The sequence below is a fragment of the Pecten maximus genome, chromosome 17, assembly GCF_902652985.1.
Source record: "Pecten maximus chromosome 17, xPecMax1.1, whole genome shotgun sequence".
NCBI lineage: Eukaryota > Metazoa > Mollusca > Bivalvia > Pectinida > Pectinidae > Pecten > Pecten maximus.
This window is the reverse complement of record NC_047031.1, coordinates 23,431,314-23,449,741: the sequence shown is the minus strand read 5'-3', so window position 1 is coordinate 23,449,741 and position 18,428 is coordinate 23,431,314. Positions and strand designations below refer to the sequence as shown.

General features: G+C 35.7%; 1 protein-coding gene across 1 annotated transcript; it reads left to right on the top strand.

Annotated features, from left to right (window-relative positions):
• The first annotated feature begins 6,080 nt into the window (after window positions 1–6,080).
• On the top strand, window positions 6,081–16,545 carry LOC117315773. The gene is made up of 9 exons (XM_033870131.1): window positions 6,081–7,538; window positions 7,705–7,852; window positions 11,087–11,214; window positions 11,783–12,091; window positions 12,637–12,759; window positions 13,820–13,957; window positions 14,656–14,682; window positions 15,507–15,583; window positions 16,445–16,545. Exons 1-8 carry the CDS (start codon window positions 7,517–7,519, stop codon window positions 15,560–15,562), a joined length of 951 nt encoding a protein of 316 aa, XP_033726022.1. The 5' UTR covers window positions 6,081–7,516; the 3' UTR covers window positions 15,563–15,583; window positions 16,445–16,545.
• Window positions 16,546–18,428: the final 1,883 nt, after the last annotated feature.

Sequence of the window (18,428 nt, the reverse complement as noted above, 5' to 3'; positions counted from 1 at the left end):
CTGTAGTATTATCGATACGTGTACTAAAATACACGCGTATGTATGGTGGGTAAGAAACACGTCCAAAGTCACTTCACTCGGTGTAACTGAAACCATACTACTTGGGTTTGACATGAATTTCTATATTTGGTCTCAAGTAAAAAAAGTATAAATAAATCCAGTTTTATAGAAAAGTTAATATAACGACAAAATGTTACACAATATAAATTTACAGGGATAACCTGGTTAGGCCAGTTTGTTCAGTGAAGTAGTCACAAACTACTACAAGGATACCCCACCTCAAGATGGCACTGGCGATGACCCTAGCAAAGAAACATACAATCGAACGCGCCTATTGGGAAATAGAATTCTTCTTAATGTTCTCAGGGTGTCGATCATAAAATATTCCCATGACCTGCATCACTCGGAATTCTACGACGGCGTATGGTGACCATTATAAAATGTCTTCATCTTGTACGTACCGTTTAGTATTTTGTACGTCAGGTTACTATATTGTACGCTCAAATTGATATTTTTAACGTACAATATAGTACGTTGTACGTACAAGGATTTATTTACTATCATGCACGTACAAGATAAATATGTTCATGTAGTATACTTTATACGTTGTCGCAACACCCGTGTTGTATTTTTTTTTGTTCAATAGTCGATATTGTCCATCTACATCTAAATCATACTATAAACTGGAACATGAAAATATCAAATGTTGAGAAAGTAGGTATGTTACTATCTAGAAATGGTTAATACCGGTTACGTAGTTACGAATTAAGCGTCTGCCATGGAATTGTGTCCGATGTAAGAAAAACAAAGAAAAAACAGATCGTTGATATGAGTGACATTTGGCGACTTTACGTCTTTTTTTACCTGTTCTGGTAAATACTTGATAAAATTAACCTAATTTGGAAACAAAACAGGTCTGCCGAGAGAACCCATGGGGCTGCCAATGGATTGTACGAAGGACGAACAAAATATTAGCACTTTTCGAAACAAAGAGAGAGTTTGATACAGTAGTGTCAAAATTAACTGCGACATACAGCTGTTTCGTTATCCTAGGACTCTTAAGTGATGCTAAGGGCCTAAAGTTTTGACGATAGGAGGCAACCAAAATCAAAATTCTAAATAGACCAAGCAATCGCGATTGGAAAGGCTGTCAGAATATTATGCTTATTTGTGTTTTCAGAACAGCATATAGTCTATTGTAGATTTTGATTTACACAACAGACTTTGTTATTAATACATTTGATAAACTTACCCAAATTCAGTTCTTATACTTGGACATTCATAAGAGAAGAATATTTCAAAATGTTAACTCTTTTACCAAATAAATCTCTCCTTTGTATATAATATTCTGGACATTCTAAAATATAATGGAATTCATCACCAGTTTCCGTTCAGCTGTCTATATTTCCCCACCTGTCAGTTTCAATTGGTGATTTATGAATACATATTCTAGATTTACACAATATTGTTCACATCTGAAATATCAAAGCATTTTTCAAAACACAGTTCTTCTTTGAAAATTCGTTAACATGAAGCTTTTGAAGAGTTTTCAACATCCGATTACCATTTAAGCAATGAACAGTGGTTTTAATGTTGTTATAGTTGATATGGCAGCAAGATGTATGGTGGGAAAATGGCCTGGGAACCCGTTTGGGTTTCCATGCTACATTTGCCCACCATACATCTTGCTGCCATATCGACTATAACAACATTAAAACCACTGTTCAATACTTATATTTACATTGTCCTACTATTTTCGTCAACTTTGAAAAAACTAAACCACCACACAAAAACTCCCGCCTTTTTTTAATGTCACATGACCCACTGGGTGTTATAGCCTGAGGCACTGGGTGTTATAGGCGTATGGTGGCAACTGCCTCTTAGCATTGTGTCAATTGGGAAATGCAGAGCAAATGTAAATATTTTTGTGTTAACTGGTTTTTCACGTTATTTTTTGTTTATATAATTACACACCCACACGGGATCAATATTATTTTGCTGTAACCAGGTATAACCAATTCAACAATCTTCTAATATGCGTTTAATACAAGGTCTTCATACATCGGAACAACCACACACTGATCATGTAGGAGTCGTTGAGTAACATAAACACCAAACAAGGAACTTGCATTTTGTATTTGTATTTAAATTGTGTTCTGCAACATATCAAACCCTATCAAATATTTACGTTTCTTTAATTTCAGATTTCTTCTAATATATCTTAGTTGATAAGGGCATATCCATTCACTAAAGGAACAGTCGAAGCAGCCTGGGAGTCAAGGTAACCTCTCAGTCGGCCATTATGGAATAATGTCACGGAAGTCTCCATAAAAGAGAATATATGTCATATACATGTGAACAATTTGAAACAAGAGGCCCAATGGGCCTTAACGGTCATCTATCTCTAAAGACCATTGTACTATTGTAGTATACCTACCCAGTAACAAGTATGTTGGCACTGTTGGCCATGGCAGTCATGCATTTCGGACTGACCCAACAAAATAACAACACTTGGGTCAGGATCATTTCAGGTAAGTAAGAGCTTAATCTCACTTGTGGAACTTGAGAAGAAGTTTGAAATAGGTGTTGTTCAGGAAAGCTATGATTGCACATGCATGTTACAAAATGACAACCGTGGCTGTCATGTCAATGTTTCTACGAGGCTGAAAAATAACAACACTTTGTTGGCTCTCCTTCCTTGACATCCGCAAAATTTCCAGCTCAAGTATGTTGGCACTGTTGGCCATGGCGGCCATCATGGATTTCGGACCGATCCGAAAAATAACAACACTTGGTCAAGACCATCCTAGCACCATTCATGGCAAGTACTCAGCTCGATCCCACCGATGGAACTTGTGAAGAAGTTTGAAGTTTTCACCGCTACATCAAAGTGCACGGAAATTTATAACATTTTAACTCAAGTTGACATTATGTCATTGGGAAATAATGCTATATGATATGTAGTCAGACGTGTTTGATGCTTGTTGATATGTCTAGTGGTTCCGTTCTCTCATCTATAATTTTGACATCCGGGTTCCTTTGACATTGTAACCCGGATGTAATAATTAAAGAAGCAGTTACGCTAACTCTGAGCACTTTTCTCTTTTTACTTTTTTTTCTGGACTCTCTATACAAACCTATATTTTTGTTTATAATTTGACAACTTTTAATCAATTTTGAGTTTGAATTATGGTTTCGTTAGGCATCCCTTCGTTCGGAACATCAGAAACGTGCATCTATTGATAAAATCTATGCCCGAATGATAATTATATGAGATTTTGTGTCTACCAGTAATCAGAGTAACGTCAAATTGTACGGAGAAATGACGTTTCGTACACAAATACCGTCTGACTGTGTGGTAATTAGTGATACTTTGGGTCGACTTGAGAATGTTTATGATATTACACTAGAAGTACTTTGCTTTCCTTTGAGAGTAAAACTGTCGTGTTAATTCTAAGATTATAAATTTTACTACTTGAGAAAAATACTCCTCATTTCCCATTAAATTTCAATTTGGCGACATACACTTAATTCAAACGAAGTAATGTCTCTTTAATACATTTTGAATTTGAATTATGTTTCCGTAATAATGTCGATATATTTGGTCATTTTATACATAAAACTCCCCAGTAGTACTAACAAATAACATTCAGTAACCCGTGCTTTGAAGATTTGTTTGTGATTTTCGGATGGAACCAGTTTTAGCAGACGCCAACATTATTTTCTACTGACGGTGTTCTGTCTGAGAGGTATCATGAATACGATTTAGTTTATGTTAGTTATCAGATACATTATAACCGTTTGTAGATTGATCTCAAGAAACACCTTATGACTGTTTTTATTATCAAAGATTCCATTGTTATTAGTTAACAGTTGCAGAAGAAGTTAACTCCGACTAACTGTCCGACTTAATATCGAAGCAAATATGAATGTCCGACTCAAAGTCGAATCCGTCCGACTTTCGATCGAATCGTTGGTTATGTACTTTATTCGCTCTGTATTGTATAATATGGAAAAAGACGAGAGTTTCAGAATGTTAACACGAAGAAGAAAGTGTAATCTCTCGGACGATACCCATTTCGTAAGCAGCGACCTTCATATCCCGACGCACGGTTATACTGAATAGAAAGGGTGTCCGACTCACTATCACTTTACCCTAATAATCAGAATTTATGAAAACAGGCTAGTCGCATTTCTGAGGTTATTGGCTTATTAAACATTCTGGTATATTAAGATAAGGTGTGTTGTACATGATTTATTAGCACGGCTTCCTGGGTAATATCACGTGATTGCGGTTAGACATTCGCTTTCTGGTCGCTTGTCAGAATTTGGAAGATGGCGGTGTTAAAGGTAAGTTCTATATAAATCTAAAATATTAGTTTAAATGTTCAGTGTATATATATGACATTTTTCATTGTAATCTGTATATTTTGTCGTGGTAACACAATGTTTATAATTGATTATAAGCGTTGATGTCATATTTTTAGTTTCCTATGAATTTTTTTTTTTGCAAACTGTATGAATCCGCGTTTCTTACAAAAGTTCGCAAACATATTTTTTAAATGATATACCTCATTTTAAAGGGGAGAATACGAAGAAATAAAAAATGAAAAGAAAATCATACGTCGGTGAGCTCGTTTTTGAGCTATGGTGGATCAAAGATTAGAGTTTGAAACGATATTTATTTTATGTAAATTCTTCTGTTTTGAACATACACACAACAAATCAAAGCAATATTTTAAAAGTGTGTTATCGGATATGTATTAATGTTTTTAGAATTGACAAATCTAGTATATTCTTGTAAGTGCTCCAGTTATTATAAAATGTGAAAATAAAATGAAAAAATGATTATTTTCCCACTTCGTTATGTATCATTTTCAATGAATTTAACATTGCAAAGTTTTAAAACTAAAATGAAATAGAAACATTCAAATTGCCAACGCAATGATGGTTTAAATGTAAACAGTTAAGTCCAAAAATGTGAAATCATCCTTGGCCCCTAATTATATTTGACATTTAATAATGACTTACCTGATGTTTTGAAACATTTTACATGTTTTATGTTTGCTGATGACAGTAAATTTTGCAAAATAATATCTTTCATATATGAATGTAAGCAATGACAGGATGCCATAAATAGAGTGTTAGACTGGTGTAATAATTGACGTATGAAAGTTATCATTGATAAATGTTGTACCATAACTTTTACTTTAAAACACTCTCATATTCTCTACTCTTACATAATGGGATGGAATATTTTATTCAAAGTCATTCATGTTAAAGTCCCAGGAGTCTGGATCTCTGACAATTTTTTAATTTTCTTACAATGTCAAAAATTTTGTATTAAAAGGTATGCAAATGCTTGGATTTTTAAAGCGTTCCTGTCAATGTTTTTAAAACACTTCAGTGATACGGTCATTATATGTCTGTCTGGTTAGAAGTTAGATGGGATATTGCAGTGAGATCGGGTCACCGCACCAAACTACCCTGATTCACCAACTGGAATCGGTCCAAAGAAAGTTTTTGAAATATTTGTGTTTTAAGGCGAATTTTGATCATCAAAGACATTGTTATCCTGATTTCTGTAACATTTTAATCTACCTACATTGGAAAGTAGACGGCAATATATGGATATTTGTTTCCTTTTAAAATGTATTCACAGACTTTTTGATTGTCCGTTCTTAGAAGAAAAGAAAGGAACTTTAGTCCCAAAAAATGTTCACGTTCTTTTGGGGTTTTACAATTTGTTAGTTCGCCTAGTTGGATCAATCTTAGAAAATAGTACCATTTATCGTACAGTAATTTCTTTTAACAAAAACACCGGTGACCTAGGCGGTATATATAATTGTACGTTGCCTTCTTTTAAATCTCGCCTTAAAGCAACATGTTTTAAACGAGCCTTTTGTTACATGTATTTCTCTCTTATTTCACCAAGGCTACACATTTCATAATTTATTTATATGCATGTATCTGTGATATTTTCTTATACTTCTGTTTCTATTTTTATCAATTCTGTAATTGGACCCTCGGGTTAAACAATAGAGAAACAGGAGAAAACGAAAAAAAAAAAAAAAAATCATAATAATAAAAATTAAAATAAAAAAATGCATTGATCAGTCCTGTCGAAATGGCACAGGATAGTTGATGCTTCGTTACGTCACAAATAGACGACGTCATGCTTTTGTTACCGATTCTCGCGCTTATTAACCTCTTAGCCTTTTTACACTGATATACGCTGATTTATTCGCAGCCAGATACTAAACCAAAAAAGGGAAAGATGTAAATATAATACATTGTTCGTTATTGTAGTACATTGTTTATTGTTGTGATACATTGTTTGTTGTTGAAATATTTATATTTTCACTTCCCACTGCCTCAACGTAACTGATAAACTCTGATTACTTCATTTCCCGATGAAGATGCTGGCTAGAGTGCTTTTGTTCTGAAAGACGAATAACATTTTTTCCGGCGTGTGATTACATTCGCTGTTTGCATTGGCGATCTAGTTTTGTACCGCCTCAGACTTGAATGCACTCTCATTTTGCGAATTGTGTAACATTGTTATACATGCATATAAATACAAGTGGAACAGCTGATGTGCTAAAACAAATGCCAGTGTAATGAAGACGAACGCTGACACTTCCGAAAACACTGACCTCATGACCTGAGAGGTTCTGTTCGTCTATGACAAAATGGCGGTTACTGGTTTCGGGTCGTCGAATACCCCCGGTTTTAGATTTAGAGTACTGCTAGTATACCATCTGTGTATAACCAAAAAACTAAGAATCCAACATTCATTCATATTACAACACTTCTAAGTTTTTAATTTTTTTTTCGAATGTTGTGGTATTTCGTGATCACTGTTGTCTTCTCGTAGTCCCTGTGTCCTGAGTGACCAAATCACACATATACCATAGTATTCACAGTGCACATTGCATTCGTATTTCAATCAGACGGCGGCGGGAATTTGAAATTGGAAAACGTAAAAATAAGAATGCATTGCCAATTTGTTACTTCGATGGACTGATGGAGGGAAGTGAACCTCGTGCAAATGGTTCGAGAAATGCTTGTCAGTTCATTTTATATGTAGGAAATTCATTACCCTACGTCAGTCCACGGAAGCAATAAAATGACAACCGATCCTTACATACATTGCTTGTTGTTGGATAAGATTGTTATTGAAATACATTACTATGGTCATACAATGTAATTGTAATACATCGTTGGTTCGTTTTTTAATACAGTGTTTGTTGTTGTTATACATTGTTCGTTATTGTAATACATTGTTCGTTATTTTGTAATATATTGTTCGTTTTTGTAATGCATTGTTCGGTTTTGTAATACATTGTTCGATTTTGTAATACATTTTTCGTTATTGTAATACATTTTTCGTTATTGTTATACATTTTTTGTTATTGTACTACATTGTTCGTTTTTGTAACACATTCTTGTTATTGGGATACATCTTTTGTTTCAGTGGTGTATTGTTCTTGTGCTGCTACTGGACACGGTACAAATGACCTTTGCTGACCCTAAGAGTAAGTTTGGTTCATTGTCCTATCATGTAGGTGTAGACTTCCGGGGTCCGGGGAATTCGTCTCGTTACATTTATTAGAGTGTTGGACAGCTGACCAGTATCTATTATAGGGAGACATTTTCTTTAACATCGTTCCCTTCATTAGAAGTAGACCTATGCTCTTTCAGAATGTGTCAACACTCCATTTGACTTGGTAATTGCCAGTGAAGACACTGGAAACGTGAACCCAGGATCAGTGGCAGAAGTTAACCGGGTATACAGTGCGATAGCGACACAGCTGGACATTGGAGGACAGCATAGGATGGCCTACTACACGTAAGTAGTTTGTGTTGTTATAAATATATACACTGAGTTGTCTTTCCTTACTATGTTACTATCAGGAACTGTCTATACTTATTATTAAGACTAGTCATTACTTATTACCCAGACTAGTTATTACTTACTACAAAGACTAGTCATTACTTATTATTCACACTAGTCATTACTTATTATCCAGACTAGTCATTACTTATTATCCAGACTAGTCATTACTTATTACCCAGACTAGTCATTACTTATTACCCAGACTAGTCATTACTTATTATCCAAACTAGTCATTACTTATTATCCAGACTAGACATTAATTTTTACCCAGACTACTTATTACCCAGACTTGTCATTATTTTTTTTTATTCAGAGTGATCTATGCATATTATCCAGATTAGTCATTACTTATTATCCAGATTAGTCATTATCTATTATCCAGACTAGTCATTACGTATAATCAAGACTAGTCATTACTTCTTATTCAAACTTGTTATTACTTATTATTCAGACTAGTCATTACTTATTTCCCAGACTTGTCATTCCTTATTACCCAGACTAGTCATTACTTATTACAAAGACTAGTCATTACTTATTACAAAGACTTGTCATTACTTATTACCCAGACTAGTCATTACTTATTTTCCAGACTAGTCATTACTTATTACCCAGACTAGTCATTACTTATTACCCAGACTAGTTATTACTTATTACCCAGACTACTAATTACATATTATCCAGACTACTTATTACCCAGACTAGTAATTACTTATTATCCAGACTAGTCATTACTTATTACCCAGACTAGTCATTACTTATTACCCAGACTAGTCATTACTTATTATCCAAACTAGTCATTACTTATTATCCAGACTAGACATTAATTTTTACCCAGACTACTTATTACCCAGACTTGTCATTATTTTTTTTTATTCAGAGTGATCTATGCATATTATCCAGATTAGTCATTACTTATTATCCAGATTAGTCATTATCTATTATCCAGACTAGTCGTTACTTATTATTCAAACTAGTCATTACTTATTACCCAGACTAGTCATTACTTATTACCCAGACTAGTCATTACTTATTACCCAGACTAGTCATTACTTATTACCCAGACTAGTCATTACTTATTACCCAGACTAGTCATTACTTATTAAAAAGACTTGTCATTACTTATTACCCAGACTAGTCATTACTTATTTTCCAGACTAGTCATTACTTATTACCCAGACTACTAATTACTTATTATCCAGACTACTTATTACCCAGACTAGTAATTACTTATTATCCAGACTAGTCATTACTTATTACTCAGACTAGGCATTACTTATTATTATTACCCAGACTAGTCATTACTTATTTCCCAGACTTGTCATTCCTTATTACCCAGACTAGTCATTACTTATTACCCAGACTAGTCATTATTTATTACCCAGACTAGTCATTACTTATTATTCAGACTAGTCATTACTTATTACCCAGACTAGTCATTACTTATTAAAAAGACTTGTCATTACTTATTACCCAGACTAGTCATTACTTATTTTCCAGACTAGTCATTACTTATTACCCAGACTACTAATTACTTATTATCCAGACTACTTATTACCCAGACTAGTAATTACTTATTATCCAGACTAGTCATTACTTATTACTCAGACTAGGCATTACTTATTATTATTACCCAGACTAGTCATTACTTATTATCCAGACTAGTCATTACTTATTATCCAGACTAGTCATTACTTATTACCCAGACTAGTAATTACTTATTATCCAGACTAGTCATTACTTATTACCCAGACTAGTCATTACTTATTACCCAGACTTGTCATTACTTATTATTATTACCCAGACTAGTCATTACTTATTATCCAGACTAGTCATTACTTATTATCCAGACTAGTCATTACTTATTACCCAGACTAGTCATTACTTATTATCCAGACTAGTCATTACTTACATTACTTATTATCTAGACTAGTCATTACTTATTACCCAGACTACTTCTTATCCAGACTAGCCATTACTTATTATCCAGACTAGTCATTACTTATTATCCAGACTAGTCATTACTTATTATCTAGACTAGTCATTACTTATTATCCAGACTAGTCATTACTTATTATTATTATCCAGACTAGTCATTACTTATTATCCAGACTAGTCATTACTTATTATCCAGACTAGTCATTACTTATTATCTAGACTAGTTATTGTCCAGATTAGTCATTACTCATTGTTAAAACTAGTCATTATATATTATCCAGACTAGTCATTACTTATTACCCAGACTAGCAATTACTTATTATTCAGACTATTCATTACTTATTACCTAGATCAGTTATTACTTATGATCTAAGTTAATAACTATCTAGAGTTGTCGTTCCTAAAATTTACTACCCAGAGTATTTCTTCCTTACTTTCTCCCGAGCTGTCGTTAATTACTATCCAGAGTTGTCGTTCCTTGCTATTTACAATATTCATGCCTTACTATCCCGAATTATCGAAATTATTATCTCATTCGAAATGCTCTATTTCTGTATGCGGTCTGAAGTCAAATGTCTTCCAGTCTTGTCCAGGTACTTAGTTTTCTATTGTAACCACCCTAGCTCTTATTTAGAGAATGTGACCTGACCCAGTTTTGAACTAGATTTTAACGGCAGGTGTCTTTGATTCAGCAGAAGACGAATACCCTTCCATAAATACCTGGCTTTAGTTGATCGTATTCAATTAATTCCATTGAAATGTATATATCATGCTTATGTTTTGCTCTCATTTTAATTATTTGGAGTTTTTTGAAAATAACAATTTCGTTAAGAATGATTTGTTACGAATATAGTGGTTGATACTAATAGTTCAGATATAAGGAAGACGGCGATTAGACGTACATTATAACGAAGGTAGAGATTGGTAGTTATAATAAGAAATAGAGAAAGCCCGGATTAGTTTGAAAAAAATATACATAACGGAGGTAGAGAATGGTAATTATATACAGAGAAAGCATGGATTGGTTTGAAAAAATAGATATATAACTAAGGTAGAGATTGGTAGTTATAATTAGATGCAAGGTTAGGAGGGATTGATTGTTTACAAATAGACAGTTAACAAGGAAGGGATTAATTGTAATAATACCATAACTGAAAAAAGGTGAATTATACGATAATAAGGCCTCGCTAGACTTGGTAGTTGAAATATCGGAAGGTAATTATTGGTTAAAACATTCATATTGGTTAATAGCATGACGACAACTGCTGTGCTTAAAAACTTTGGCCTGCCTGACCATACGACTACTGCTGCCATAACAGCCGCCTTCACCGCAGTAGGTGACCAGAGTGAGGTGGAGGCAAACGCGCAAATTCCAGAAGGTACGTTCATTAGGGCTTCACTCTTTTTTGTCGGTTTGATTTTACATTTTTTCCAAAAAGTTCAAACTCAATTGGAAAAATAAGAAATACTGTTTCATTACATGTTGGTTCCCCTTATTTTGCCTAACAGCTTCCAAATCATAGTTGCCACGAAAGGGACAATGAACTTTGGGGTGTTATTTTAACTCTTCTCTTTTTTTTCTTCTTTCCTCTTTCCAATGTCTCTCTTCGCACTTCGATCGCACCATTTAGGAATGATTTGGGTTATGTCCCCTGGCAGAAACACGCCAGAGTCTATACAGTGGTAGTTGCTACTCCTGCTTAAAGCTCATCATTTTAGGCGTGTGACTGATTTGTCCGCCCATTGCCAGTATAATGTGATCGGATGGGGTGTCCTGCTGGGTGTCTTAAGCAATATAATTCGGTGTGGTAGCACTATAAAGTCTCCCAAACGTACACGCGCCATACGCATGCATCTCTCGCACACTCGCATAACTCAAAGTAAGTACATCTTCTTATTGAAGAAAAATTTGATGTATGTATATTTTTGTACATATCATTATTCTAGGTCTAACTGCGATTAAAACCGAACTGGACGCTAATGGTAGAACCGGTGTCCCTCGGTACGGTTTGGTCTTGGATGCGTCAGATTTCATCAATAACGATTTGAGAAGTGCTGCCGCCGCTAATACTGCGGATGGTACCACAATGTTTGCCCTTGGTATAGGCCCACCATTCAGCCGAATAGACCGAGCTGTCAGCGCCATTGTTAACCACCCTCCAGTTGAACGATACAGGCGGGCACTGACAGTACGGGATTTAAACTTCTTTAGAAACAATGTCCTCGAGAATCCAACCATCCGACTGCTCTGTCCAGGTATATAAACAGATGGCTGAAAGTTGGGACACCGCCCCTGTTATTTTTAATAATATCTTGCTTATAGCAAGCATTTCATTGGTTTAAAAACACGTAGCTTTTGATTGGCTGACACAGCGGCGTAATAATTTCTGAGAGAAAATAGTTCATAAACTGAAGTGGTTTTCCACAGGGATAATGTACAACTTGCGCAATAGATTAAATCATAAAGACTAAGTTGAATGTACATTTCATGTTAACAGGCCATAACCATAACAAAACGAAAACAAAAATATCATTTACTGCTAAGCAGTTTAGTTAGATCATGGATGGACTCATATATTATCATAATTTTATTTATCTATTTTCAAGATAAACTATCAAGTAGATCAATATTAATATCCATTTTGATTGTCCTAGTTGCCTTTCCATGGAGGATACAGGTGGTAAAGTTTGTAATAAAGCTGTCTGTCAATGTGCTTATTTTGTGACAGGCTATATCTATGGACGATATATGGGTACGGTTTATAATAAAGCTGTCTGTCAATGTATTATTTATGCGACAGGAGATATCGGTGGCCTGTGTGGAAGAGGTACGGTTTGTGATAAAGCTGACAACACGAGATGCGTCCAGGATACCTGTGTCTGTAATGCACAGTTACAGAATACAAACGGAGTTTGTGTGACTGGTAGGTATCCCGTATTTAAAGCTTGGTGACGTAGAGGACGCTGTTAATGGAGATAAAAACTTTTCAATACACCACAACACAGTAGGATTACATAATTCTATATGTAGATTTCTACGGTATTAGTTTAGTCAACAATTGTCGTTTTGAATGTCATACACGTGTGTTATATCGATTTGATTTTTTCATATTTATTTTTGGCGCCTCTGTCTTCTATTGCCTCAATGTTCATATACGTATATATGCATTCAAGATGACATGACGTGATTGTAACGCCATTTTAGATCAACGTCATGGAAAAGCTTTGCTGTACGCTCTGAACGAATAAAACAACGGGCGTCTGCTTCTGGTTATTATTACTTTATCAACAAAGTGTAACACATGAAGGTCATGCTGTGCTTCGACTGCGGAACCGAAGTAGGCTATTTATCTTAGATCTGCTTGAAAAAGGGACAGTCTGATTAGTCGACAATTATATCAAAGCACTCTAAATTCACATAGACTACATTTGTTCAACAGACGATGCATCGTCGGCTATCACGACCGTTTTTGATCCATTTTCTCATCTTTAAATCATTGCCCCAACACGAAAGAATAACATGCATTGATATTTAAGGATTCTTAACCAAGGTACGTTATTAATTGTAGTTTGTGTCCATTTAACATTTTAGTCGGATTTTAAACTCAAAGTTCAGTCCCACTTCTAACATTACACATGTTATACCTTGTTGATATATTAGGCGTAGGGGCTAATATATTTTTTTTCAATAACTGCTAACCAGAATCAGCCGCCTGCGATAAAACGTTGCAAGGATTCTGATTGAGAACAATTACTATGACATAATTTTGGCGTTATGTTGATCATCGTCACAGCAAAGCTTTGTATTAAGTGCCAATCACAGAAAGGGATTTTATTTAAAGATGTTATGTACGGTGTGTATGGCATTATGTATTGTATATTTTTATATATAACGTATGTATGACGTGATGTATTGATATTGTGCGTTGAATATTTGTTGACTAGGACATATTTCTTAGATGTTGTGTATTACTTTGTATACAGGCCCAGTCTTAGGTGAAGCATGTAATATAGGAGAATGTAGCGTGGCAAACACGGAGTGTTCTCCTCTACGTGTATGTCAGTGTATCGAGGGTTTCACTGCCACTGGCACGACCAGCTGTCAAGAAAATGATACTTCAGGTATTTTGTTTCTTTTTTGTTGTTGTTGATTTTATGAATATATTTAACACTGTTTAGCATAAAATGCGAATCAGTTTCAGTGAAACGTTCGTTTGATATTATCTGTCGTTTGATGTAAACTTTCGTTTGATGTAAACTTTCGTGGTTATCGTTGTTGCTATGGAACTACGAACGTAAATTCGACAAGTAGTGTATGTGTCATTGTAATATTCCTGTTCCACGGGCCAATTGCGACATTTTGCATCCACGAAATATTGTGAATGCTCCAAACTTCGAAATAGTGAGCACACGAAAATTGTATGTTATACAGTATGTGGTTTCTAAATCAGAATTCGTATTCATCATAATAAAAAACGTCAATTGTCTCCTTCCGGGTAAGACCGGGATTCTCAAGCAGGTTGTGAGGATTCCTAATGAACAAACATGAAGTATTACATCTTAATGTACGTTAGATTGTGTATATCTTAAAGTACGATGAATTGTGTAGATCTTAATGTACAGTAGCTTGTGTAGATCTTAATGCAAATTGGATTGTGTACATTTTATGTACAGTAGCTTGTGTAGATCTTAATGTACAGTAGATTGTGTAGATCTTAATGTACATAAGATTGTGTAGATCTTAATGTACCTTGGATTGTGTATGTCTTCACGCCATTGTGCACAATTAAAAACTTATAATTATATATATATTGTTTCAGGACCAGTAGATTCTCGCGACAGAGCAGGTAAGTGGTTTTAGATTAAATAATGATAAATAAAAGATAAGTATGTATGAGTCTTGATAGGAAAGTGAGGCGATAAAAGAACGTGTAGTTTTGACGGATGAATGAACTGGCTTGCATGGCGGATGGATTGACTGGTTAGCGTGACGGATGAATGAACTGGTTTGCGTGCCGGATGAATTGACTGGTTGGCGTGACGGATGAATGAACTGGTTGGCGTGCCGGATGAATGAAATTGTTGGCGTGACGGATGAATAAATGATTAGCGTGACGGATGAATAAATGATTAGCGTGACAGCTGAATGAACTGATTGTCATGACGAATAAATGAAGTGGTTGTTGTGACTGATGAATGAAGTGGTTGTTGTGACGGACTAATAAACTGCTTGGTGTTGTTGTCGAACGTCCTATTAACAGCCAGGGCCAGGGTCCTTTAACGTGATGGTGGGACGGACGAAAATTTGTAACAGACGAATAAATGTTTATGTTTGAATTATTACATACGACATATCCAAGTCTTATTGTTAATTACACGCCATATATATATACGCGTGTAACTGTCTCTACTTGTTAGTTATAGCCATTTATGGTCATATCTATACGTAACTCTCTACTTGTTACCTACAGCCATATATGGTCATATCTATGTGTAATTGTCTCTGGTCGTTAGTTACAACCATATATGGTAATATCTATATATAATAGTCTCTGTTTGTTAGTTACAGCCATATATGCTAATATCTATATATAATTGTCTCTGTTTGTTAGTTACGGCCATATATAGTCGTATCTATGTGTATTGACCCCTTCTTGTTTTTCACTTTCAGTCGGCGTTCTTGTTGCGGTCTTGCCTTTCCTCTTAACTGGCGTTACTCCATTTTAACAATAACACAAATTGGAAAAGGTAGATCTTACCATTGGTCACAGAAACAGTATACGACCTTTATCCTAATAAATAGAAACAGTATTTATGTTTATTTCTAAAATCTTGTGATTTAAATCTTGAACATGAAAATAAGTAATGGTTCTAAGGTAAGAATATATTGTAATGTCACTCAATATCGTTGGCGGATTTCTGTGTTGACTTGGGCTATCAAATTTGTTCAAATTAATGACCTTGACCTTCATTCAAGGTCAAAGGGGTCAAATTTATTAATATGATAATAAAAAAACCCAAAAAACCAAGAGGCCAAGATACCTTATATTAGATTTGTATCATTCGGTGATGAAGTGCTACCAAGTTCAAAAGGATGTCCTCGACCCTCATTCAAGGTCAAAGTCACGGAGATAAGTATGCTTAGACCTTTCAAACGTAATCGTTTTAATAACCAAGAGGTCCATAAGCCTGATTATGACTTATGTTGCATGCTGTGATGAAGGGTACGCAATTTGTTCAAATTAATGATCCCTGTCTTCATTCGAGTTTACGGGGCCTCTTGTATTAATTTCACATCTACCGGTCTGTATCGCTTGCTAAGATAGTGGTTTAAGTTTCAGGCTTTAAATTGTTATGACTCTTTCTCAGAAAAAAAATCGTATTCTTTTGGAGCGTTTGGCTTGAGTGTGATAAATAGGTGCTCAAGTTTAAAGCATTACATTGCTATGACTCAGTCTTGTAAGAGTTTGGTTAGAATGTGATTTGTAGGAGTTAAGGTTTCAAACATTAAATTGATAAGATTGACTCCCAGGACTCCACCATTAAGAATTAAGGGAATATAATGGGAAGTGAATAGTAGCGTTTTATAGTATGTTTTTATATTTGCAGAGAAGCCTGGAAAGCGATTGATGCTGAGAAAATTACATCAGTTCTGATGCTAAATCTCATCAAATGTCATACGAACGAGAATAAAATGTGTTATACTCTAATATAATTAGTTGTTCATTACATCTTACATGTCAGGTATGATAGACATTGCATGTAGATCTTAGAACTTGCCTGCTGCCCCAATATCATTTGAACGTGGACATGCATATTTGTGATCTTTTCGTTTCACTTTTATCATCGTTCTTCAAAATACCTGGTATACCCACAATAAAAAGGTTCTTAGTTTCGCAATGCCCCCGTAGAGAAGGCTATGATTTCTGGTTTTAGAACTTAGTATACAATGCTATCTGTCTCTAGGAAGTAACATGCCATCGGATATGTGCCTAACATGTAACCAACTATGGGCTGTGCCCCTAGGACGTACCAACCTAAGGGTTCTGTCCCTAACAAATGGCATATTATGGGTTTTTTTGTCCTTAGCACGTTACATAATATTGATTATTTCCCTAGCACGTAACGTACCTTGGGTTTTGTCCCTAGCACGTAACGTACCAAGGGTTCTGTCTCTAGCACGTAGCATATATAGGGTTATCTCCCTTGCCGTTACATACTATGGGTTCTGTCCCTAGCACGTAACATACTTTGGGTTTTGTCCCCAGCACGTAAAATACTATGGGTTTTGTCCCTAGCAGGTAACATACTGTGAGTTCTGTCCCTTGCACATAACATAATATTGGTTCTGCCCGTAGCACCTAACATACTATAGGTTCTGTTCCTAGCACGTAACATACTATGGTTTCTTTTCCTAAAACGTAACTTAATGTGGGTTCTGTCCCAAACACGTAACATAATATGGGTTCTGTCCACAACACGTAACATAATATGGGTTCTGTCTCTTTCACATAACATAATATGGCTTCTGCCCGCAGCACGTAACATACTATGGGTTCCGTCCCTAGCACGTAGCATACCATGGATTATGTCCTTAAGACTTAACATCCTATTGGTTCTGTCCCTTGCACGTAAAATACCGTGAATTCTGTATCTTGCACGTAACATACTATACGTTCTGTCCCTAGAACGTAATATACTGTGGGTTCTGTTCCTAGCACGTAATATACAATGGTCTCTTGCACGTAACATGTTATTGGTTAACACTGTCAAAAATATAATCATTCATACATTATCACAATCATAACACTGTTATTACAAAGACATCGAATGTAATGGTTTATTATCCCCACTACAATCAACTACGGCCATCTCCATTATAGTCAACTACGGATATCCCCACTACAGTCAACTACGGACATCCCCACTATAGTCAACTACGGATATCTCCACTACAGTCAACTACGGACATCCCCACTACAGTCAACTACGGACATCCCCACTACAGTCAACTACGGCCATCTCCACTATAGTCAACTACGGATATCCCCACTACAGTCAACTACGGACATCCCCACTATAGTCAACTACGGATATCTCCACTACAGTCAACTACGGACATCCCCACTACAGTCAACTACGGACATCCCCACTACAGTCAACTACGGCCATCTCCACTATAGTCAACTACGGATATCCCCACTACAGTCAACTACGGACATCCCCTCTATAGTCAACTACGGATATCTCCACTACAGTCAACTACGGACATCCCCACTACAGTCAACTATCGACATCCCCACTACAGTCAACTACGGCCATCTCCACTATAGTCAACTACGGATATCCCCACTACAGTCAACTACGGCCATCTCCACTATAGTCAACTACGGATATCCCCACTACAGTCAACTACGGACATCCCAAATATAGTCAACGACGAATATCCCCACTACAGTCAACTACGGACATCTCCACTATAGTCAACTACGGTCATCCCCACTATAGTCAACTACGGATATCCCCACTACAGTCAACTACGGACATCTCCACTACAGTCAACTACGGATATCCCACTACAGTCAACTGCAGA